Below are 20,481 nucleotides of genomic sequence, written 5' to 3' on the forward strand. Positions count from 1 at the left end.
AGTGATGTAACTCAGTGGAATCTTTTCGAAGTTAAAATTGAAGTAAATGATTGAATAGAATTTATAAAAGTATTTTTTTGAAGTTCTTGAGAAAAGTTAAATGATATTTTCATTAAAAATTAAGTAATTATTTTAATTAATGCATGACAATGACTATATTGGGCTATAAGTAACTTGTTTAAGTACTATGTTAGTCAATTCAAATGAGAGAAAAGAAGAGATCAAGAACTATATTAGAACAATAAAAACATACATTGATTAAACAATAGCTACAACTCTATTCGTCCAAGTAAACACGATACAAAATATGACGCAACACCATCATCAACACTGAACCCTCCATTAATGACAATCCAAAGCTTTAGTATGTTTCTTGGGAAATCCATTCATCCCAACACCCATGAAACTTTGCTTCTAAACCTAGGCGCTCTTCTTTGGTGGTGTATTGCCATATTTCCAAGTGAATTGCTTTAAATCATCAGGATAAGTACCCCCTGCAACCTCTTGGATTGGGATCGCATCTGAAATTTCTTTCAAATCTTCTTTTGTCAGCTTTACTTTCACTGATTCAATGTTGCTGTCTAGATTTTTAATCTTGGTTGTTCCTGTAAGAAGTGAAAACAATGTGTCAAAAGCTTTGGTTTTAAATCTCAATGCAAACTGGCCGTTGGTACAGGAACTTGTATCTGAGTGTCCAACACGGATATGTTCATTTTCCTAAGGTTTTACATATATCTGGAGGAATATGCTAGAAAAGTCTATGCTATTTCTGCAGGTTACTAACTTACTCTGACTGTTTTTTCTTCGAGTATCCGTGTCTAATACCCAACATATTTTGACATGAGTATTGAAACAATCCTCCAAATATATGAAAAACTTCAAAAAATATAAGAGTTCACTTATATTGTATCACCTCGGATTCCGAGTTGAAAGTGGTTGAATGGGACTTACCGGGAATAGGAGAAACATCATCCCCTTGGTGAAGAACCCAGGCAAGTGCAAGTTGTGCCGGTGTACATCCATGCTTTTCAGCCAACTTCTCTACTTTCGAATATAGGATCCTATTTTGCTCCAAGTTTTCTCCTTGAAACCTTGGGTACACTTCCTTAAAAAATAAATGTTTGTAATGAGTCAACCGATCTGTTTTTTACAACTTAGAAGCATGTTACTATGTTATCCGAACTCTTCATTTTCTTTAATTACTCATATCCAACATGTCTCTGACACATAATTGGATATAAGTATGAGAGTAACATCCTTCAAATAAATGAAAATGAAACTTAAAAAAAAACTGAATATATTCATGCCGGACACATATCTGTATCCAACACTTACTCCTGAACCCATATAACATAGATTAAGTATAGGTTAAAGCCATATAAAGTGAGTTTCCATACCAGAGAACTATTAGAGGTATCCTCCTTTGCTTTACCGGCAAAGAAACCATGACCAAGGGGACTATATGCAACAATCCCAATTCCGAGTTCCCTGTATTGTTGAACACATTTAGGCAGGCATAACCTCACAGCAGTTGAAGGAGTTAAAACAGTTGATAACTTGAGAAAAGACAATCAATAAGTGAATTTCAATATATTTGAGCAAAAGGGTATATTTATATCCCTCCAAATATATAAAAATTTGAATATATCTATATTCGAATAAAAAAAAAGTTAACGATGATTGAAGATAGAAGAACAAACCTGCAAAGGGGAATTAGTTCTTCCTCAACATCACGAGTCCAAAGCGACCACTCAAGTTGTACGGCAGTAAGAGGATGAACAGCGTGTGCCCTCCTTATAGTTTCGGGGCTAGCTTCAGATATACCAATGTACTTTATTTTTCCCTCTTCCACCAACTTCTTCAGTTCTTCCATCTATCATACATGAAATAAATATAAATTATGCTTAATTTTCCCATAAACAAAATAAAATCGTATTTGTGATAAAGAAAGACAAAATAGGGTCTTTAATGCAGCAATGCTTACAGTATCTTCTATAGGAGTCTTGCGGTCAACTCTGATTATATAGTAAAGATCAATATAATCCACATCGAGGCGTTGAAGGCTAGCCTCAAGTGAAGAACGAACAAATTCAGGAGTGCCATTGATAACCGGACCATCTGGACCCATGCTTTCAACACCGAATTTTGTAGCCAACTGTACCTTCTCTCGTGGCAGATGCTTCAATGCCTGCAAAAAAAGAAATGATGTTGGTTTCCCATATTCCTTTAACGAGCCAAGAATAAGAACGAAAACATTAAATCACATCGATTTGATAAACTAAAAAAATCCATCTCTCACGCATATCTTCGAACATGTAATAGAAACAAGAGTGTTGGAAATTGAGAACATGAAAGAATCGCTCTCAGTTTCAATGTGATTCAACTTGAAGAGATGACGAAAGGATACCTTTCCGACCAGAATTTCGTTAGTTTTGGGTCCATAGAGGTCGGCTGTATCGATGTGAGTGACTCCTCTTTCGACTGCATGCTTAATGATGGCTATGCCATCTTCATCTGACACTGAATGATCGTGACCTGTAAGACTCATGCACCCAAATCCCAGCTTTGAAACCTGCAGCAACCAAAAAATAATAGATTTTACCCCCAAAAGAAAACGCCATTTTCTTAACTAATATAAACTAGTAGGAAACAAAATCTCAAACCTCAAATCCTTGAGTTCCAAGTTTCACTCTAGGAATCTCAATTGCCATCTTTTGTTTCCTTTTTCTTCTTCTTCTTTGTGTGCTATAAACAAAGGCTTCTCTGATTACTGAACCTCTCAAAACTTACATTAAATAGAAAATTTTGAGGTCTTTATCCAGTATCTTATCTTGTTCTCAGCTTTGTCAACATTCTTACGTCATTAAGTATGTCATCCCATATGCCTCAATTGAATGAGTGGATACAGCTCTTTTTCAGACACGTTTGACACTGTTTAAATTGGTTAAATATATCATTTGGTACCTAAGTTTGATTTTTTTTTCTAATTTGATATTTGTGTTATTTTAAGGTAAATTATAAAAATAGTCACTAAACTAGGGTGAAATTTTTTTTGCCTCTGAACTATGAAAAGTTACATTTTTATCCCTAAAGTTATCTACTTATAACATTTCGATCACTCATCTATTAATAAGAAAAGTGAGGTGGGGTACATTAATTTAAAGGTGAATATCTAATTTGATCATTAAACTATAGCTAAGATATTTAATTTGATACTTTTACAACGTTTTTAATAAGAAAAAAATAAAAAATTTAAAATATAAAAAAATCCTAAAAATTCATTATTTTTTTTAAATTATAAAAATATTTTTAAAAATTGTAATTATGTAAAAAAAATTATAAAATTTTTATAACAAGCAAAACACGTATTTTACAAATTAAAAGAAAAATACGTTTTTATTGGTATAGCGTAGAACCATTTTGTTAAATCTGATCAACTTGTCTGCTACTGTAGCTTTCAGTGCTGAAAAGCAAGCCAAGCCTTTTCCTTTGAGCAGCTACTGGGAAATCGACAATAATTGAACTATTTAGACCCAAGCTGCGTTACAGCCGCGCAGCTCTACGTAAAGTCATGGTCACATAGTGTAAATACGTATTTTGTTTATTATATAATTTTTATAATTTTTTGTTTTATTTTTTACATGATTATAATTTTAAAAAAATATAATTTCAAATAAATGATGAATTTTCAAAATAATTTAAGATTTTTTATATTTTTAGAATTTTTAATTTTTTTTCGAAATTATTGTTAAAAATGTTATAAAAGTACTAAATTGAATGTTTAAGCTATAATTTAGGGATTAAATTGGATATTAATCCTTGAATTAGCGGCCAAAGCGTTATAAGTTGATAACTTTAGTGATCAAAATATAACTTTTCATAGTTTAATAAAAAAAAATCACCAAAGTTTAGTGACCATTTTTATAGTTTACCCTTAATTTTATTCAATATGTTACTTGACAAAAAAAAAAGAAAAAAGAAAATGTCATCTCATATTTTTTTTGTTTGATATAACATTAGTTACTCAAAGTTTAACATTTTTTTTAACACGGTACCTATTTTATTTTTATCCAATATAATACTTGCATCTGAAAAAAATTATATATTTTCGTATTTAAAAATAAAAATATTAATTTTTTAAATTCCTGTTTTAAGATTAATTTAGTGAAAAATAACTTCTAATATTTTATGTTTGAATTTTTCATGATTTTCTTAATAGAATAAATTTAGTGTTATCTGTAAATTTGTTTAGTTTTGCATTAAATTATTCAAATACAACCTAATGGATATGATTTAATTCAAGTTTTAAGATCTATGTGATGAAATTTAATTACTAATATTATTAGCCAATTACGAATTTTCATCCAACTCTAAAATTCAGATTAAACATTAAAAAGTTGACATCTTTAACCTTAGATATTAGTACAAATTTTCATCCAATTCTAAAATCTGGATTAAACATTAAAAAGTTAACATTATTAGCTTTTGATATCAAAATAATATATAACTTTTGTCAAATATAAGTATCATGTTAAAAATAAAAAAAATAAGTATCACTTCTTAAAATAGAAATTTCCTATCTCGGCCCTTTATAATTTATAAAATTTTAAATTAATAATAGTAAAATTAGCACTTTGCCTACCAAAAAATAAAAATTCAATTCAATTCTTTAAAAATTATAAAGATATTGACTAATAAAATGATAAAATTATATTTTTACTATCATAAAAATATAAATTTAATTTTGACCCCCTAAAAAGATTTTCTAACCCCACCACCGACCATTTTAGAAAAATCAGTATCAAATACCAAATATATATATTTAATCTTTTTTTAATATTTTTCACGAAAATAAACAATTAATCGTGCTTTATCATCCCATATTTAAAATATATTTTTCATATTTAATTACTTGTTTTTGACTTCTAGAAGTAAAAATATTTCGAAAAAGAATGGACTATAGATGGTCCAAAGAGTTGGCAGACAATGGAAGATTCTAAATACAATTGTCCTTTGGTAGAAAATCAACATTGGCGTAACTTCTAGAATCTTAAGCTTGAGCTGTCGAGTTTTAACCACCTCCTAAATTGACACCCATACTTCACATGCGATTGTATTTGAAATTATATTTAATAATAATAATATGTGAAATAAAATTAGAATCATTTTGAAAATTCTGGATATATCATCATAATATAAATACATGGACGTGTTAAAATTTGCATAAAATAAATTATAAATTTATCAAAAATTAATATTATTTTTATATAATTTTTAAATTACTCATAACCTCTAACCTTTACATTGAAGGATATTACACAATTAGATACTTTAAATTCACGACTTCTCAATTGTTACATCAGTAATGATGTCAACTGAGTTAATATTCAATTAGTTATATTATTAAATATTGCTAGATTTATGACATACTCGTGGGTGAAAAAAATCATGTAACAAATATATTTACTAAAATATAACTTAATTTATATATAAAATAATATTTTAATAATTTTATAATTAAATTAATGCATGATTGACATTCATATAAACTCAACAAATATATGTTATCGCGCAAAAAGTAATACTAATATGATCGGACCAACTATTATCGTAATTCATAATTATTCTTCAAATATTTGTTGTTGTCTCTTTCATAAAAGGAATTGCTCTCTTTAATTCAAATTAAGGAATTTCACCAATAAGTGTGGGTGCAATAGTAAGGTATGTTGTACTTTCAAAGAGATATATAGTTTCAAATCTTGAAGATAACATTGTTGAGATGAATAGTCACGCACATGAACTGTAAAACGAACATGAAAAATACAAAAAAAATTTAAGGAATCCCATAATCCTGGATAGTTCTATAGATATGTATTTATTAGAAAATACTTCAACCGCGTATTGAGAAATTTAAATTTTTAAAATTAATATTTATATTAAAAATATATTTAAGAGTTACATATGAATTTTAATTTAATATGTAATTAAATATATAAATTTTGAATTGACACAATTATATATATAAAACTTTAATTTTGATTTAATTTTACACATCTAAATAAATATATATTGATATTGGATAAATATAATTATTTGTATATGTAATCAGAGGCGAATCTAGGGGGCTCTTAAAATGGAAATTTGTTGTTTTGGCCCTTTAAAAATTTTTAAAATTTTAAATTAATAAAGGTAAAATTTTACTTTGGCCCCCTAAAATTATGAAAATTTAATTTAATCCGTTAAAAATTATAAGATATAGACTATTAAAAATTAAAATTTTATTTCAGCCCCCTAAAAAAATTTCTAGCTTCTCCCCTATATGTAATATGTGAATATTAAATGGCGTTTGTTTAGACAATGGTGCTAGTGATTAATGAAAATTACATCAAATTAAAATTTTATGTATAAAATTACACATAATCAAAATTTATTTATCGTATTTCATATTAAATCAAATTCATATGTAATTTTAATATTTACCCTTATATAAATTTTAGATATATGAATTTATCCATCATAAATTATGTAAAATAGGAGAAGAATTGAGAGAAATAATAGAAAATAATGGAAACGCAAATATAAGCATATAAATACTTAAGTAACATTATAATACTTTGAACATAAGTAAAAAAAATTTATAGAAAGTTTTAAAAATAATAAATATGTTTTATTTTCATTTTTATATTTATACTTATAATTTATTATAATTTAATAATTTTTTATGATTTTTTTATATATTTACAAGTTTATATAAATTTTTAATTTTTATTATTTTAATGATTTTTTATGGAAAAAATTATAAGATCAAACCAACAATACCCTATATCACCATCTAATTGGTCAATCAATTAATTTTAATAGTTAAACCCGATAACAAACAGAAACAATTAAGTGAAAAATCCAAACAAAGCCAAAAATTTTGTAATTTTATTCAAATTCCCAAGGATAAAATCTATTTAAATAAAAATAAATCTAATCTTAATTAAATTCTTAACAAAATATTTTTATAAATTACAAATAAAAAACAAAACAAAAAAATCAAAAAAATCTTATACAAAAATTTTTGCTCACAAGCCAAATCTTGGCAATGATATTAAGTTTCAGACTATATTCTAATATTCTAGATATGTGCTACACCGACATATAAAATAGACCACTAAACACCAAATTTAGTAACATTTATATTTAAAATTCATTAGAATTAACGACAAAAATGTGCCAATCAATCTCAGATAGGAACAAGGTTGCTGACTTTTCACTAATGTCGGTTGTTGCTTCTTTTCTAGAGTGAACCACAAATCAATTTGTTGTTTCTCCCTTTTTTTTTTTTTTATTCCCTTCCATCATTTCCTAATCTCATAAATTTCATCTTATAAAATTTGACTATTTTTTCGTTAATAAATCAGATTAAATTTTAGATCAAAAGTACCATATGAAATCTTTATATCACCGTCTTATAAGTACAACATCTGAAGGAATAAAAAAAAACTTTTTCCATCGTATCTATATGAATTCAACTAATTAAAAATAAAAATCAAAAGGTGAAGAACATGATTGCAAAATACAAGAGAAAAATTGGTTTCCCAACGCAGCCAAAGTCTAAAAGTTGTCCCTAATGCAATAGCAGCTTTAATTTGAAAATTGAATATCTAATTTTAAGCCAAGTAAGTAAAGGTGTTTTTAAGGTGGGTTTAGTTTTTTCATGAAAAGGCACGAGTTTATAAAGATCACAATGTTCAAAAGTGTCGACTTTTTTAAAAGTGGTTTGAGTTTAGGTGAGTTTAGTCATGTTTTTAAAATGTGATTTTATTAAGTGTTATAAAAAAAGTGTTTTTAAAAATTTTGATTTAAGATTTGTGTATTTAGTATTACTATTAAAAAGTGTTTTTGAGGAATAAAATATTTATTTTATACATATTATCAAATAACAAATTTACATTTAAATAATGTTTAAATTAGTTAAAATATAAGAATATAAAAAAATTATTATAACCTGTTAATATTTTAATATATAAAATATAAATTTTGAATTTTTTTAAGCAATAAATATTAATTATTTATAAAATTTAATTAAAATATATAAATTATATTTTAAATATTTAAATATAACTATTTAATATTTGTAATTAGATATTAACACGTTTGTATTATTTTAGAAAATATTTTTTATTTTTAATTACTGATCTTAATACATTTGTAATTAAGTATTAAGAAAAAATAAGAAGTGAAAATACTATGTTATTGGAAAGGTGAAAAAGTAATTAAGTACCAAAAGAGCTTTTGGGAGAGGAAAAGCTAAAAATATTAGCTTCTTCTTTTCAAAAGTGATTTTCAAAAATATTTTTGAAAAGACAAAAATTTTAGCTAAAAACAACTTGTTTAATACAACTTTTCTTTCAAAAATACTTTTGGAGCCAAGAATGCTTTTTTTAAGCACTGCTAAGTTTGATTGATATGAGCATTATTGTTAATATAGAAGAGCATGGCTTTGGCTGTGCTGAAATACATTATCCTCTTATTTATAAGTTGAGAAGGGACTATAGATAGTTCTAGACATTTTGTCTAAAAAAGAGCAGATAAAACTAGAACTTATAATGAGATTGTTCAAAAAAAAAATTGAAGAAAAAGTTTAGTTACGTGGTGAATTGGATGTTTACCACTTGTGATTAAAACTAAAATTTTAAGATAAATTGTTCTATTACTCACTAAATTATGTGTAAATTTTTGTTTTGATTATCTAACTGAAAAAAGCTACAATTGGTCACTAAACTCTTTGCAAGTTTTCGTTTAAGTTAATTAAAATTAATTCTATATGGTTTTCTATGTTCGCACTGTTTTAACCAATTAAAAACTCTTTCCCCCCTTCTCTTCTATAATTCAATTTTTTAATGGAATAAATTTGGATGTCATGAATATACGAACTAAAAATCAAACAATTTTTTCTCTGATTTCTGACACTGATTGTCAGATTGACTTGGATCTAAGATAAGTTTTTCTATTAGTCGATAGGTATTGATCCATTGTACCAATCATTAACTCATTACTGAGCATGTCGGTAGAATTTAAGAAAAAAAAACTTAACAACCCAATTACTTAAACAAAAACTTCCAAATCCTTAAGTGGTCAAAACGAAAAGTTACCCATAATTTAGTGACTAATAATGTAATTTACAGCATTTTAAACCCACGGAGAAAGAGGAAGCTCCGTAATTTATTCGAAAACACACGCTGTCCCATCAAAATTGAGTAATTAAAAACAAGCAAAATGAAGTTTTGCGATGCCCAAAGCCAACCCTTTGGATTGTATGATTTTTTTTAATGACTAAAAAAGAGGGAAGGCAAATGTAACCCTTCAAATGGAGAAAAGAGGGGGCTTGGCAGGGAAGCAATGAGAAACCGTCAATGCAGTGATTCTCTAAATTTGATTGGATTTTCAATTTGAATTGGTTCTCAAATTTACATGTTATTTCTATTTAATTTGATAGAATCTATGTTGTTTTGTATGTTGATTTTCTTCAAGGCTTGCTATATTTTCTTGTTGGTTTCCTTTGCATGGCCATAGGTTTGCAATGTTTTCATTGAGCTGCGGGCATGAGAGATATGGAGATTCTTGCAGAAGTTGTCAGATTTTTTCTAGAATGAGTGCCATACTCAATTATTAGAAAATGAGGTAATCTGTAGCTGTAAATAATAGTTTTTCAGATGAGGTTCTCTATTTATTTCTCTGCGATAGTGGCAAAGGCTTCTACCTCCACCCATTCCAAGGAGTATCTTATAGAAACCACTATGAACTTCTTCTGTGTTATAGCTAGCTGGAAAGGACTAAGGATGTTTTTAACCTTAAGTTGCGAAGGGTCAAATGCTGGAAATGAGTTGGAAATGTGGGTGCAAACTTTTGGCATAGCTTGCATCTCATGACTAGTCCCAATGCATCTTTTTTCAATTTGGGCCATTAATAGCCTAAGCGAAGGACTTTCTAGACAAGGGCCCTTGCACTTGGGTGGAGACCGCATATCCTTTCATGTACTTTCTTGTTCACGTAGTCTGTCTAGCGAAGACATCTTAGTGGCAGAGGTTTCTAACAGGAGAAGTCACTCTAGGTCAGTGTCCCCATTCTCTTGGCCCTTCGATCATAAAGTTGGCTAGACATGCAGCAACCAACTATGTAGTGAATGGTTGGTTGTAGTGTAAATGTGTTATTATATTGGTCAATTAAAATGAGAGAAAAAGAAGAGATTAAGAATTGTATTAGAACAATAACAACATACACTTACTAAACAACATGTAAAACTTTATTCATCCAAGTAAAGAAAATAGAAACTTGGACTTGATTATTTTGAACACCGTAAAAGAGATTAAAACACGATACAAAGTATGACACAACAACATCACAAATTCTCTTTTGGGTAATGGAGGCTTCAACTTTCAATGAACCCCTGTTGAGCATGGACTGCAATGCAACAGAAGGCCATGATGCAGACCAGCAGCTGCAGCAGACCAGCATTCAAGCAGGACCAGAAGTAGCTTAATTATTTTGTTTACTTTTTGTTCATTTTGTAAGGCCATCCAAGCTAAATAAAACTAGACTTTAGAGTTGTTAAGATTTGAATTGATGGATGTAATGGCTAAAATTGTTCAGCTTTCTTTTGTATTACTTTAGTTGGCAACTTGCCAAAATAGGTGGGAGCAGTTACAAGTTTAGGTAACTGACATTCTAATTTTGTAACTCTTATATTTTCAAATGAAATGAAAAGTAATAGCATTCCATTCAGTTACATTTTTGCTTTTGAGTTTTCTGTTCTGTTTCTGCTTGCTGTTCGAGAGCTTATGCTCTTGGTGTTTTCATTTGTTTGATTTGCTGCTGCCATTGTTCCAACAACCCCTCCTTAATGGCAATCCAAAGCTTTAGTAACTCATGAAACTTTGTTTTAAAACCTAGGTGCTCTTCTTTGGTGGTGTGTTGCCATATTGCCAAGAGTATTTCTTTAAAGCATCAGGATAACTACCACCTGAAACCTCATGGATTGGGATCACATCTGAAATTTCTTTCAAATCTTCTTTTGTCAGCTTTACTTTCACTGAGTCAATGTTGCTATCTAGATTTTTTATCTTGGTGGTTCCTGTAAGAAGTGAAAACCAAGTGTCAAAAGCTTTGGTCTTAAATCTTAATGCAAACAATATATATATAAATTGGATCACCTCGGAATCCAAGTTGAAATTGATTGAATGTGACTTACCAGGAATAGGGGCAACATCATCCCCTTGGTGAAGAACCCAGGAAAGTGCAAGTTGTGCCGGTGTACATCCATACTTTTCAGCCAACTTCTCTACTTTCGAATATAGGATCCTATTTTTCTCCAAGTTTTCTCCTTGAAACCTAGGAAACATTCCCTTAAAAAAGTAGATGTTTGTAATTAGTCAATCAATCTGTTTTTTCTTTTTTACAACTTAGAAGCATGTTATTATAAAACATTAAGGTCCTATGTTATCCGAACTCTTTAAATATTCATATCCAACATGTCTTTGACGCATATTCGGATATAAATACAAAGGTAACATCTTTCAAATAAATGAAAATGGAACCTAGAAAAAATTGAATATACTCATGTTGGACACATATCGATATGCAACACTTACTTCCGAATCCATATAACATAGGTTATGTATAAACTAAAGCCATATAAAGTAAGTTGCCATACCAGAAAACTACTAATATCTCCCTTTGCTTTACCGGCAAAGAAACCACGACCAAGGGGACTATATGGAACAATCCCAATCCCAAGTTCCCTGCATTTATGAACACATCTAAGCATGCATAATCTCATAGCAGCTGGAGTTAAAACTGTTGATAGCTTGAGTTTTTTGAGTCTTAACAGTACTCGATCAACATTTTAATTTTGACATATATCAACCAAAGGGTATTACTATAACCCTCCAAACATATAAAACTTTGATTGAAGATACCTATATTCTAACGATTATTAAAGATAGAAGAATAAACCTGCAAAGGGGAATTATTTCTTCCTCAACATCACGAGTCCAGAGCGACCACTCTATTTGTATAGCAGTAAGGGGATGAACAGCGTGTGCCCTCCTTATAGTTTCGGGGCTAGCTTCAGATATACCAATGTACTTTATTTTTCCCTCTTCCACCAACTTCTTCAGTTCTTCCATCTATCGTACATGAAATAAATATAAATTATGCTTAATTTTCCCATAAACCAAATAAAATCGTATTTGTGTTAAAGAAAGATAAAATAGGGGTTTTAATGCAGCAATGCTCACGGTATCCTCTATAGGAGTATTGGTGTCCAGGGATTTAAATTACGGTCGCGGTCGCGTTTGTCGCGGTCGCGGACATAACGGACGTTATTGCGGTTACTGCGGATATCGCGGTCGTGAATTTTTTTAAAATTTGCACAACTTATTATAAAACATAAGAATTATAATTATAATTATAAAAAATCATTTTTTATGATTTTTAGAGTTTTAAATATTTGGACTTTGATTACTTTTTGCTGTTTATTTGGACTTTATTATTTTTTTTTAATAACATTATATTGGGCTTTTATTAATAGAATAAAATTACAAAAATTCTAAAAAAAGGGCCAAAGCAGATGGCCCAAAGTAAAAAAATCTAAATATTTTTAAAGTAAAAAAATCTAGATATAATCCTAAAAAAAGGCACCGATTCCTTGCCCAATCAGCTGAAATCTGCCCTCTCTTCTTCCCATAATCCCGTCATTTCATTTTCAATTTGACCATTTCCTTTTTCAAAACTTTTCCTTCCGAACCGTTCCATTTTCTTATTGTTTTGAAGCTTTCTTCCTTCCGTTCTTCCTCTCCTGGTTCTTTCTAGTTTGGTTCACATAGCTAATTGTATCTTCTTTGTTCTTCAGCGTACTCAGGCCCTCAGGGAGCTCCATTTCCAGGCATACCTCCTCTTTTTTATTTTTTGTTCTTTTTCCCGTTATCTTCTTTGTTCTTTGTTCTTTTTCATTTTTTTGATTGAACTGTGTTTCAGTGTTTCTGTTGATTTTTGTTTAGAGGAGATGATTTTTTTTTAATTTGCTGTTAACGGGAAATAACGGGAATAGCGGCCCGTTATTGCCGCAATTGGCCGTTACCCGTTAAATTGCGGCCGTGATCCACCGCTATCGGTGTGACTCCGCTTCTCACCGCTATTTTCAGCAATTGCAGTTTCGGACGACGCCGCTATCGCTATATAACGGCCGCTATTTCGGTAACGGACTGTTATTTAAATCCCTGTTGGTGTCAACTCTGATAATATAGTAAAGATCAATGTAATCCACGTCAAGGCGTTGAAGGCTAGCCTCAAGAGAAGAACGAACAAATTCAGGAGTGCCATTGATAACCAGACCACCTGGACCCATGCTCTCAATGCCGAATTTTGTAGCCAATTGTACCTTCTCTCGTGGCAGATGCTTCAATGCCTGCAAAAAAAGTTCCCCAGATTCCTTCAAATCATATCTATTTCATAAACTAAAAAACGCATCTCTCACGAATATCTTCGAGCATGTAATTGACACAAATGTATGGGACATTGTGAAAATGAAAGAATCCCTCACAGCTCAATGTAATTCAACTTGAAGAGCTGATCAAACAAAGGACGTTACCTTTCCAACCAGAATTTCGTTAGTTTTGGGTCCATAATAGTCAGCTGTATCGAAGTGAGTGATCCCTCTTTCGAATGCATGCTTAATGATAGCTATGCCAACTTCATCTGACACTGACACATTGTAAGCTGAAAGACCCATACACCCAAATCCCAGCTTTGAAACCTGCAACCAAAAACAATGGATTTTACCTTCAATGAAAAAGCATTTTCTTAACTAATATAACTAGGAAGAAACAAAATCTGAAACCTCAAATCCTTGAGATCCCAGTTTCACTCTAGGAATCTGAATTGCCATCTTTTTTTCTTGCTTGTTCTTTCTGTTCTACAAACAAAGGCTTCTGTGATTATTGAACAACTCCAAACATACCGTTAAATATATAGAAAAATTTGAGGCCTTCATTCCGAATCCTGTTCTTACGTCATTAACTATGTCATCCCATATTTAATTATTTGTTTTTGACTTCTAGAATTGAAGAACCATTAAGTATTTGAAAAAACTGGGCGAAGTTTTTGTCAAAAGAGCTATAGATCATGGCGTGTGCTATTCATCAACCAACGTCCCAATAAAAGGGATGTTTCGTTTCCATATTGCTTTTTTTTTCAAAGTCATCATTTAGAAAGAAAAAAAAAATCTGCCTTCAACCAATACCAAAATCCTGACTTTCTAGAAAAAAAAATTTATTATTAGAGGGTTAAAATATGCATATAGTCCCTGTATTTTTCAAAAATTAGGAATTTAGTCTCTCTACTTGTATTTCCAAGAATTTAGTCTTTCTACATTTTAGATTTTAAAATTCAGGTCCAACTGTTAATATTATTATTCTTTGTTAAATTCTGATTAATTACAACATCTTTTTTTTAATTACATGGTTACTAAGGACTTTTATTATTATTATTATTATTATTTCAAAATATCACAACAACAAATTTAACAAAATAATAATAATAACAACATTAATAATTAGATTTGAATTTTGAAATATAATTTGTAGAACGACTAAATTCATAAAAATACAAGTATGGGGACTAAATTTTTAATTTTTGAAAAGTACAGAAACTATAAGCACGTTTTAACCCTCTAAATAATTTTTTTTCTAGAAAGTCAAGGATTTTGATATTGATTGTCAAATGTTGCCCTGATTGATAATTGACGAATAACTGATTGTTGATTGTAGTGGCTGGTTTAATCAACTGATTCTATTAACTGTTTATATATAATTGTTCGGTAAAACTTAGTTGATAGTTGAAAGCTGATATGTGTAAAATAACAAAAAAAGTTGTAAACGTCCAAATTTACCCGGGCCCACAAATAAAAGCCCAAAAATAATTAAATTACAAACCCAAACAAAAAAAAAACTAAGCCCAAAATTACAACAGCCCATAGCCCAAAAACTTAAGAATTTTCAATAAAAAAAAGAGAGGACAGAAACCTTAGCTCCCATGTGCGCCGCTCCTCCTCGGGCGCACCGCCCGGGCCTTGTCCCGAGGCCTGACCCCTTTGCTCAGCCTTGCACCGAAATGGCAAGGCCTCTTCTCCATTGACCAAGCACAACCTGCAAAGAACACAAAAGCAAAAATAGAGCAGAGAAATGGCAGCAAGCAACAATAGGAAAACGCAGCAGCAAAAGCAAGGCCGAATAGTGATAGAACAATAACATGTATTTGGCTATAAAGCCATACAAAAACAGATTGTAAAAAGGGGGATTTTGAAAATAAAAAAAATGATTGTATTAAATACAATAAAAAAAAGAAATAAAAAGAAAAAAAGAAGCAATTTTGCAAAAGGTGATTTTCATCGTTTTTTTCTCTTTGATTTTTCTAGGGTTTATTTCATTGATTTCGTCTTATATATATATATAGATATCTATCGAAATATAGAAAAGAAAAAGGAGGAGAGAGATATCTTTCTCGAGTCGCTTGAAAAGAGGGATTTTTTGGGCTCTGGCCGGCGACGGCGGAGCCCACGGCGACCAATGATCGAGGTTCGGCCGGAATAGGAAAAGGGGGAGAGAGTTGAGAGGTTTTTTGCAGTTTTCTTAAAAAGAAATGGGCTGAAATGAAGTTTTTTTTAAAAAAAAATGGGGGTTTATATAAGGCACCAAAACGGCGCCATTTTGGGATGGATTAAAATGCCCCAAAACGACACCGTATAAGGCAACCCGATTTCGACCGACTCCAGAGGGTGGGGATCCGCGTGTTTTCATTGTTTTCGGGATATTTGCACCCCAAGTCCCTCCGACTTTTCACCTTCATTTAATTCAATCCCGTTCATTTCTTTTATTTTTTTAATATCGCCCCATAACTTTCGTGCCTATTTCATTTTGGCCCATATCAAAACGATGCACTTTGGGGATGGGGAATATTGTCCATTTGGTCCCTCTTTGTCAGCGTGCATTACTTTTTGACCCTTCCCTTTTATTTTATTTCTGATTTACCTCTGAATTCCTGTTTTAAAATTCAAATTTGTCCCACTTTATTATTTCTGCTATTTTATTAATTATTTTAATGTCATTATTGTTCTAATTATATTTTCTTTTCACGCCTATTATTATATTATCATATCATTATATCATTAATTGAATATATTATTACTATAATTATTATATTTCCAGATATTTTTTTACTCAAATGCTATTATTTATCTATTTTTATCTCTATCATTATTGTATTTCTATGTATTGTATTTCTATATCATTATTTTATATATTATTATATACATAGTTTATGTTAAAATTGTTTTTATTGTATATATATCATCGATTTCATGTTGCCTTATATATATTTTCTTTTAAATCAATTTATATATATATATTTTCAAATCTATTATGAATATAGTTTATTTCTTAAAAAAAATTATTATTTAAAACTCTTTCATATATTATTATCCCTTTTATATATTATTTATATTAAATTCTATTGTACATATATTTTCAACTTTAAGTAGACATATTTTGTTTTGAAAATATTTTGTATATTATTTGATCCAAATTCCCTCTTTCATAACATCTATTTTAATAATCATTCACGCATTCTTAATTTTTATTTTACATATGTATATTGTTTCGAATTTTAGCATGTATTATTCATTTGCAATTTTTTTCATATGGTTTTCAAATTGATTTGTATCATATTGGCTCCTACATATTGTTTTGTATATTATGTATTGTTTAAGTTTTCATGTTACTTCATATATTATTGTTGCATATTGTTTATTCGTCCTTTGTATTATCATTAAGTTAATTTGGGTTTAATTTTATAATTAAGTTAATTTTTTTTAAAAAAAAATTTGATGAATTATAAGAGGAGGGTAAAACCCTAACAACAACACGACTAGCACAGCTCGAGTCTAGATCACATTTGAGATGGTGAATTATTCCAGATAATTTTGCTCCGACACAAGTAACTCCATGTCTCGAAATAAGTTTACTATTATTTTAGATAATTTTGCTCTGATGTTGCAATGTTTCAAGACATAAGGGTCTATGTATCAAGACAAAGGCCTTCAGTTCTCGAGACTAACCTCCATTGTTTTCTTAATTTACCTTTGATGTTTGGCTATCTCGAGACAAGAGATTCATGTCTCGAAACTTGGAATAAAAAAAATCTTTTAAATTCGATGTGTCATTGTCTCGAGACAAATACAAATGTCACTTTATCTAGAAACCTAAGCTAAAGCAATACACCATGTAGTAGAATTTGTTCTTGGAGTTCTGAAACTCTAAGTTAAATTAACTTAAAATGTACATTTCAAATGCATTCAAACCTCAACCAAAATATGCCTAAACTCTGCCTCAACTCAAACACATGCACTTAACATATGAAACATATTCAAACATCATCTAGTCATTGCATTCAATGCATCACTATCCAACAAGGTAAATAACATAATCAAACACATATAATCATACATAATTATCTACTAATCAAGAATTGAAATTCATCTCCCAAAATATTATAAATCAAGCTACCAAAATATGCTAAAAACATTAAAATAAACGTGAAGTCACAAGGCCAACCTAGGTACTCGCACGTATATACATACAAAATAGGCACAACTTGACTTCCGAGTTGAGCTTCTAAGTTGGATGCTTACTGACTTATGATCTACTTTAGTATTCATTTAAGACCTGCATATGAAAACAAACAAAACCGTACGCTAAGTAATATATACACAATGGTACTAACATAATTTGAAATTAGTAAACAAATGTAGTAATAATCGAATAACATGCTAAGTACGTGAATTTATATATAATCAAGTTTTATTTCATGATCTATAATTCATATAAACATATATTCAACTAAACCATTACACCTCCCAAAGTATTTCATAGTTACATATCATATAATCATATCCATATCAATGTAATGCTTGCATTTACATATCGAAGTTTTGATGCACCCTCAGGGTGTTTGTATCTATTTACTCACACCAAAATTATATCCTATAGTCACATTTAAATAATACTTATACTTAGCATACAATTTTTACATTTTAATCTCTATTAACAAAATCAGATTCAAAGACGTATGCTTGAATCGATCCACCAACACAACAGTATATGTATAGAAGTGCTAATCAGACACAAATCCAACAATCCCACGAACCACACCAGAATACGTTTGTACCCTTAAGGTATTTAAGATGGTGACACATTCTTGACCCCTAAGGTATTTGAGAACTATCACAATATAGTACGCGCATACCGCTGAATCTCCCACCTATCAAAATTGGATCCTATGGCATGTTAACTATACTCATAACTCTATCTAACAATGTTAATAGGACATTTTTCCATTATAAATTATTACAGACTTATTTCCAATAGTAACACATAACAAACAAATACATATCTAATTAACATATCAAGTAGTCACATATACATATATTTACTTATCTTACCTCAATCATATCAAACAGTAAAGAATATATGTATCTCTTGGTCACGTCTGATATTAACATTCCTTTGAATTTCTATCCGGTTATTGAATTATGTAAATATATATATATTGAAATCGAATTATGAAAGCACACGGGAAAAATAGGTCATTTGTCTAGATATTTCACTTTTCTTTTGTCGCGTGAAGGTCCTATGTCGTCTGGCCTTCGAAGCTTACGGCAATGATGAAAGCTTAGAGAAAGTTTTTCTTTTACTTTTCTTTTGTTATCTTAACCGATTTGATGAGGAAGACAAATAAGCTTTCTCTTTCATCCCACTTTCCTTCATATTTACATGTATAATTAACATAATAATTTAATGATTAATTAAACGATGGTAGAAAATGATGATATAATTTGCACTTAACATCAACATGAATTATAAATGATTTAATTACTCTAAATTCCTTAATAAAATTACATATTGAGCCCCTTTTAATTTCTTTTAATCAATTTCTTCTATTTTATTCATTCCACGATATAGTCTCTATACGATAATTAACAATTTATCTAATCTAATCCCACTTAACAATCTGAGCATAAAATTCCATATTCAACACATAAGCATTCGATTCTAATTTTCAGGTACTTCAACTTAATTTAAATCAACTTCGAACTAATTTTTTGACACAAACGAAAATTAGGTCATTACACCAAATGTGGTAGAGCAAAGGGAGATAGAAACATTGTTTTTCAAGTAAATGAGAAATAGGTAAGACTTCAGAATGTTACCATTGAAGATCTTCAGAAGTAAGTTGCCTTGCTTACTCAGAACTTTAGTATTAGTAAGACTTTTAAGAAGTAGGTAAGAAAATTCAAGATATTTGAAACTAGTATCAATATTCTCAATAATAATCAATATTTCCAAGAATAAGTCAAAAGGAAATTATCATTAAGGAGGAACCTGAAGACTAGAACACTGTGAATAACTCCATTATTTTTAATTCACAATACAACAAGTGAATCACACTCTATCACTCCCCAAGCATAGAGTTCTCACCTTTGTACCTAAAGACTAAAACACTCACCTCTAAATCCTCCCCTAAGAATTTAGACTATAAACACAACTTGTTTACTCTCAATTACATTCACAAATATGTTTTTCAATGAACAGATAGATGCTCACCATATTTCTTACATAAACCAAGATATAATATATCAATAAAGTTCAATATAAAGTAGAATCCTTAAAGATATGTCTTCAATGCGGTCCCAATCAAACCTTCATATTTCAAGAGATTTGATTGTTTGATCTAGTCCGAACTAATCTTCAAAGATTTGTTACTCCATAAGATAGATCTTCAAATATGAGTTAGCATATGTCCATATCTTCTTGGGTTACATATCTCAATATACAAGGTAAGTAAATTACATAAAAATCCTTAAAAAATAATCTTGTTTGATTCAATCTATTCTCTAATAATAAACACGAAATTAGCTTCACAAAATCTTAAAAAAAATAAGTAAATCATCGAAATATATTGGTTAAGCATAACAACAAATAAGATAAATTATGTAAATGACGCAATATTAACCTGCTGGCCAACCACTTCCAAAACTTACCACAATAGCTTTATTATTTATTAATTTATTTAACATCTGGTCTTCAGGTATACTCCAATACACCGAAAAAAAAAATATGACCCTCTTTCTCACGCTATTACTAATTAGTTAAGGTAAACAATTACTTTATCATTAAGATTATTGTAAACAAGTTTTGTACTTTCTGGGTGTTTTTATGATCCGGTTTTAAGATTATCGTCAAGATGTTCTAATGTTGGAATCTTTTGCCTTGGATTGATTTGATTTTAGATGATTCACTAGTGGTGTCAATTGGTCATATCTATTGCATTTCGATACTTCCCTTCAGTTTCCTAGCATTGATTGGTCACAGCGAAACACTG

At 29.8% G+C, this 20,481-nt stretch overlaps 2 protein-coding genes across 2 annotated transcripts; both read right to left on the reverse strand.

The window, feature by feature from the left end:
• Positions 1 to 204: 204 nt before the first annotated feature.
• On the reverse strand, positions 205 to 2,887 carry LOC107894834 (probable aldo-keto reductase 1). The gene is made up of 7 exons (XM_016820033.2): positions 2,664 to 2,887; positions 2,408 to 2,572; positions 1,985 to 2,188; positions 1,701 to 1,873; positions 1,398 to 1,488; positions 952 to 1,105; positions 205 to 605 (listed from the first exon to the last, which is right to left on the reverse strand). The coding sequence occupies exons 1-7, from the start codon at positions 2,709 to 2,711 to the stop codon at positions 421 to 423; spliced, it is 1,020 nt and encodes a 339-aa protein (XP_016675522.1). The 5' UTR covers positions 2,712 to 2,887; the 3' UTR covers positions 205 to 420.
• Positions 2,888 to 9,288: 6,401 nt separating this feature from the next.
• On the reverse strand, positions 9,289 to 14,041 carry LOC107894876 (probable aldo-keto reductase 1). Its single transcript, XM_016820064.2, has 8 exons — positions 13,886 to 14,041; positions 13,637 to 13,801; positions 13,272 to 13,453; positions 12,285 to 12,306; positions 12,001 to 12,173; positions 11,699 to 11,786; positions 11,237 to 11,390; positions 9,289 to 11,119 (listed from the first exon to the last, which is right to left on the reverse strand). Exons 1-8 carry the CDS (start codon positions 13,931 to 13,933, stop codon positions 10,935 to 10,937), a joined length of 1,017 nt encoding a protein of 338 aa, XP_016675553.2. The 5' UTR covers positions 13,934 to 14,041; the 3' UTR covers positions 9,289 to 10,934.
• Between the last annotated feature and the right edge of the window lie 6,440 nt (positions 14,042 to 20,481).

This window comes from Gossypium hirsutum, chromosome A08 (assembly GCF_007990345.1).
Source record: "Gossypium hirsutum isolate 1008001.06 chromosome A08, Gossypium_hirsutum_v2.1, whole genome shotgun sequence".
NCBI classification, from domain to species: Eukaryota; Viridiplantae; Streptophyta; class Magnoliopsida; order Malvales; family Malvaceae; genus Gossypium; species Gossypium hirsutum.

Bases quoted from the DNA above. Each gene is read 5' to 3' on its own strand.
- LOC107894834 (XM_016820033.2), bottom strand. From the start codon at position 2,711: ATGGCAATTGAGATTCCTAGAGTGAAACTTGGAACTCAAGGATTTGAG. The intron at 1,489-1,700 runs GTTTGTTCTTCT...TCAACAATACAG, and splicing joins GAACTAATTCCCCTTTGCAG to GGAACTCGGAATTGGGATTG. The intron at 1,106-1,397 runs GTATGGAAACTC...TTATTTTTTAAG, and splicing joins ATACCTCTAATAGTTCTCTG to GAAGTGTACCCAAGGTTTCA.
- LOC107894876 (XM_016820064.2), bottom strand. From the start codon at position 13,933: ATGGCAATTCAGATTCCTAGAGTGAAACTGGGATCTCAAGGATTTGAG. The intron at 13,802-13,885 runs GTTTCAGATTTT...TTTTGGTTGCAG, and splicing joins TGGGATCTCAAGGATTTGAG to GTTTCAAAGCTGGGATTTGG. The intron at 12,307-13,271 runs CAACAGGGATTT...ATCCCTGGACAC, and splicing joins TATATTATCAGAGTTGACAC to CAATACTCCTATAGAGGATA.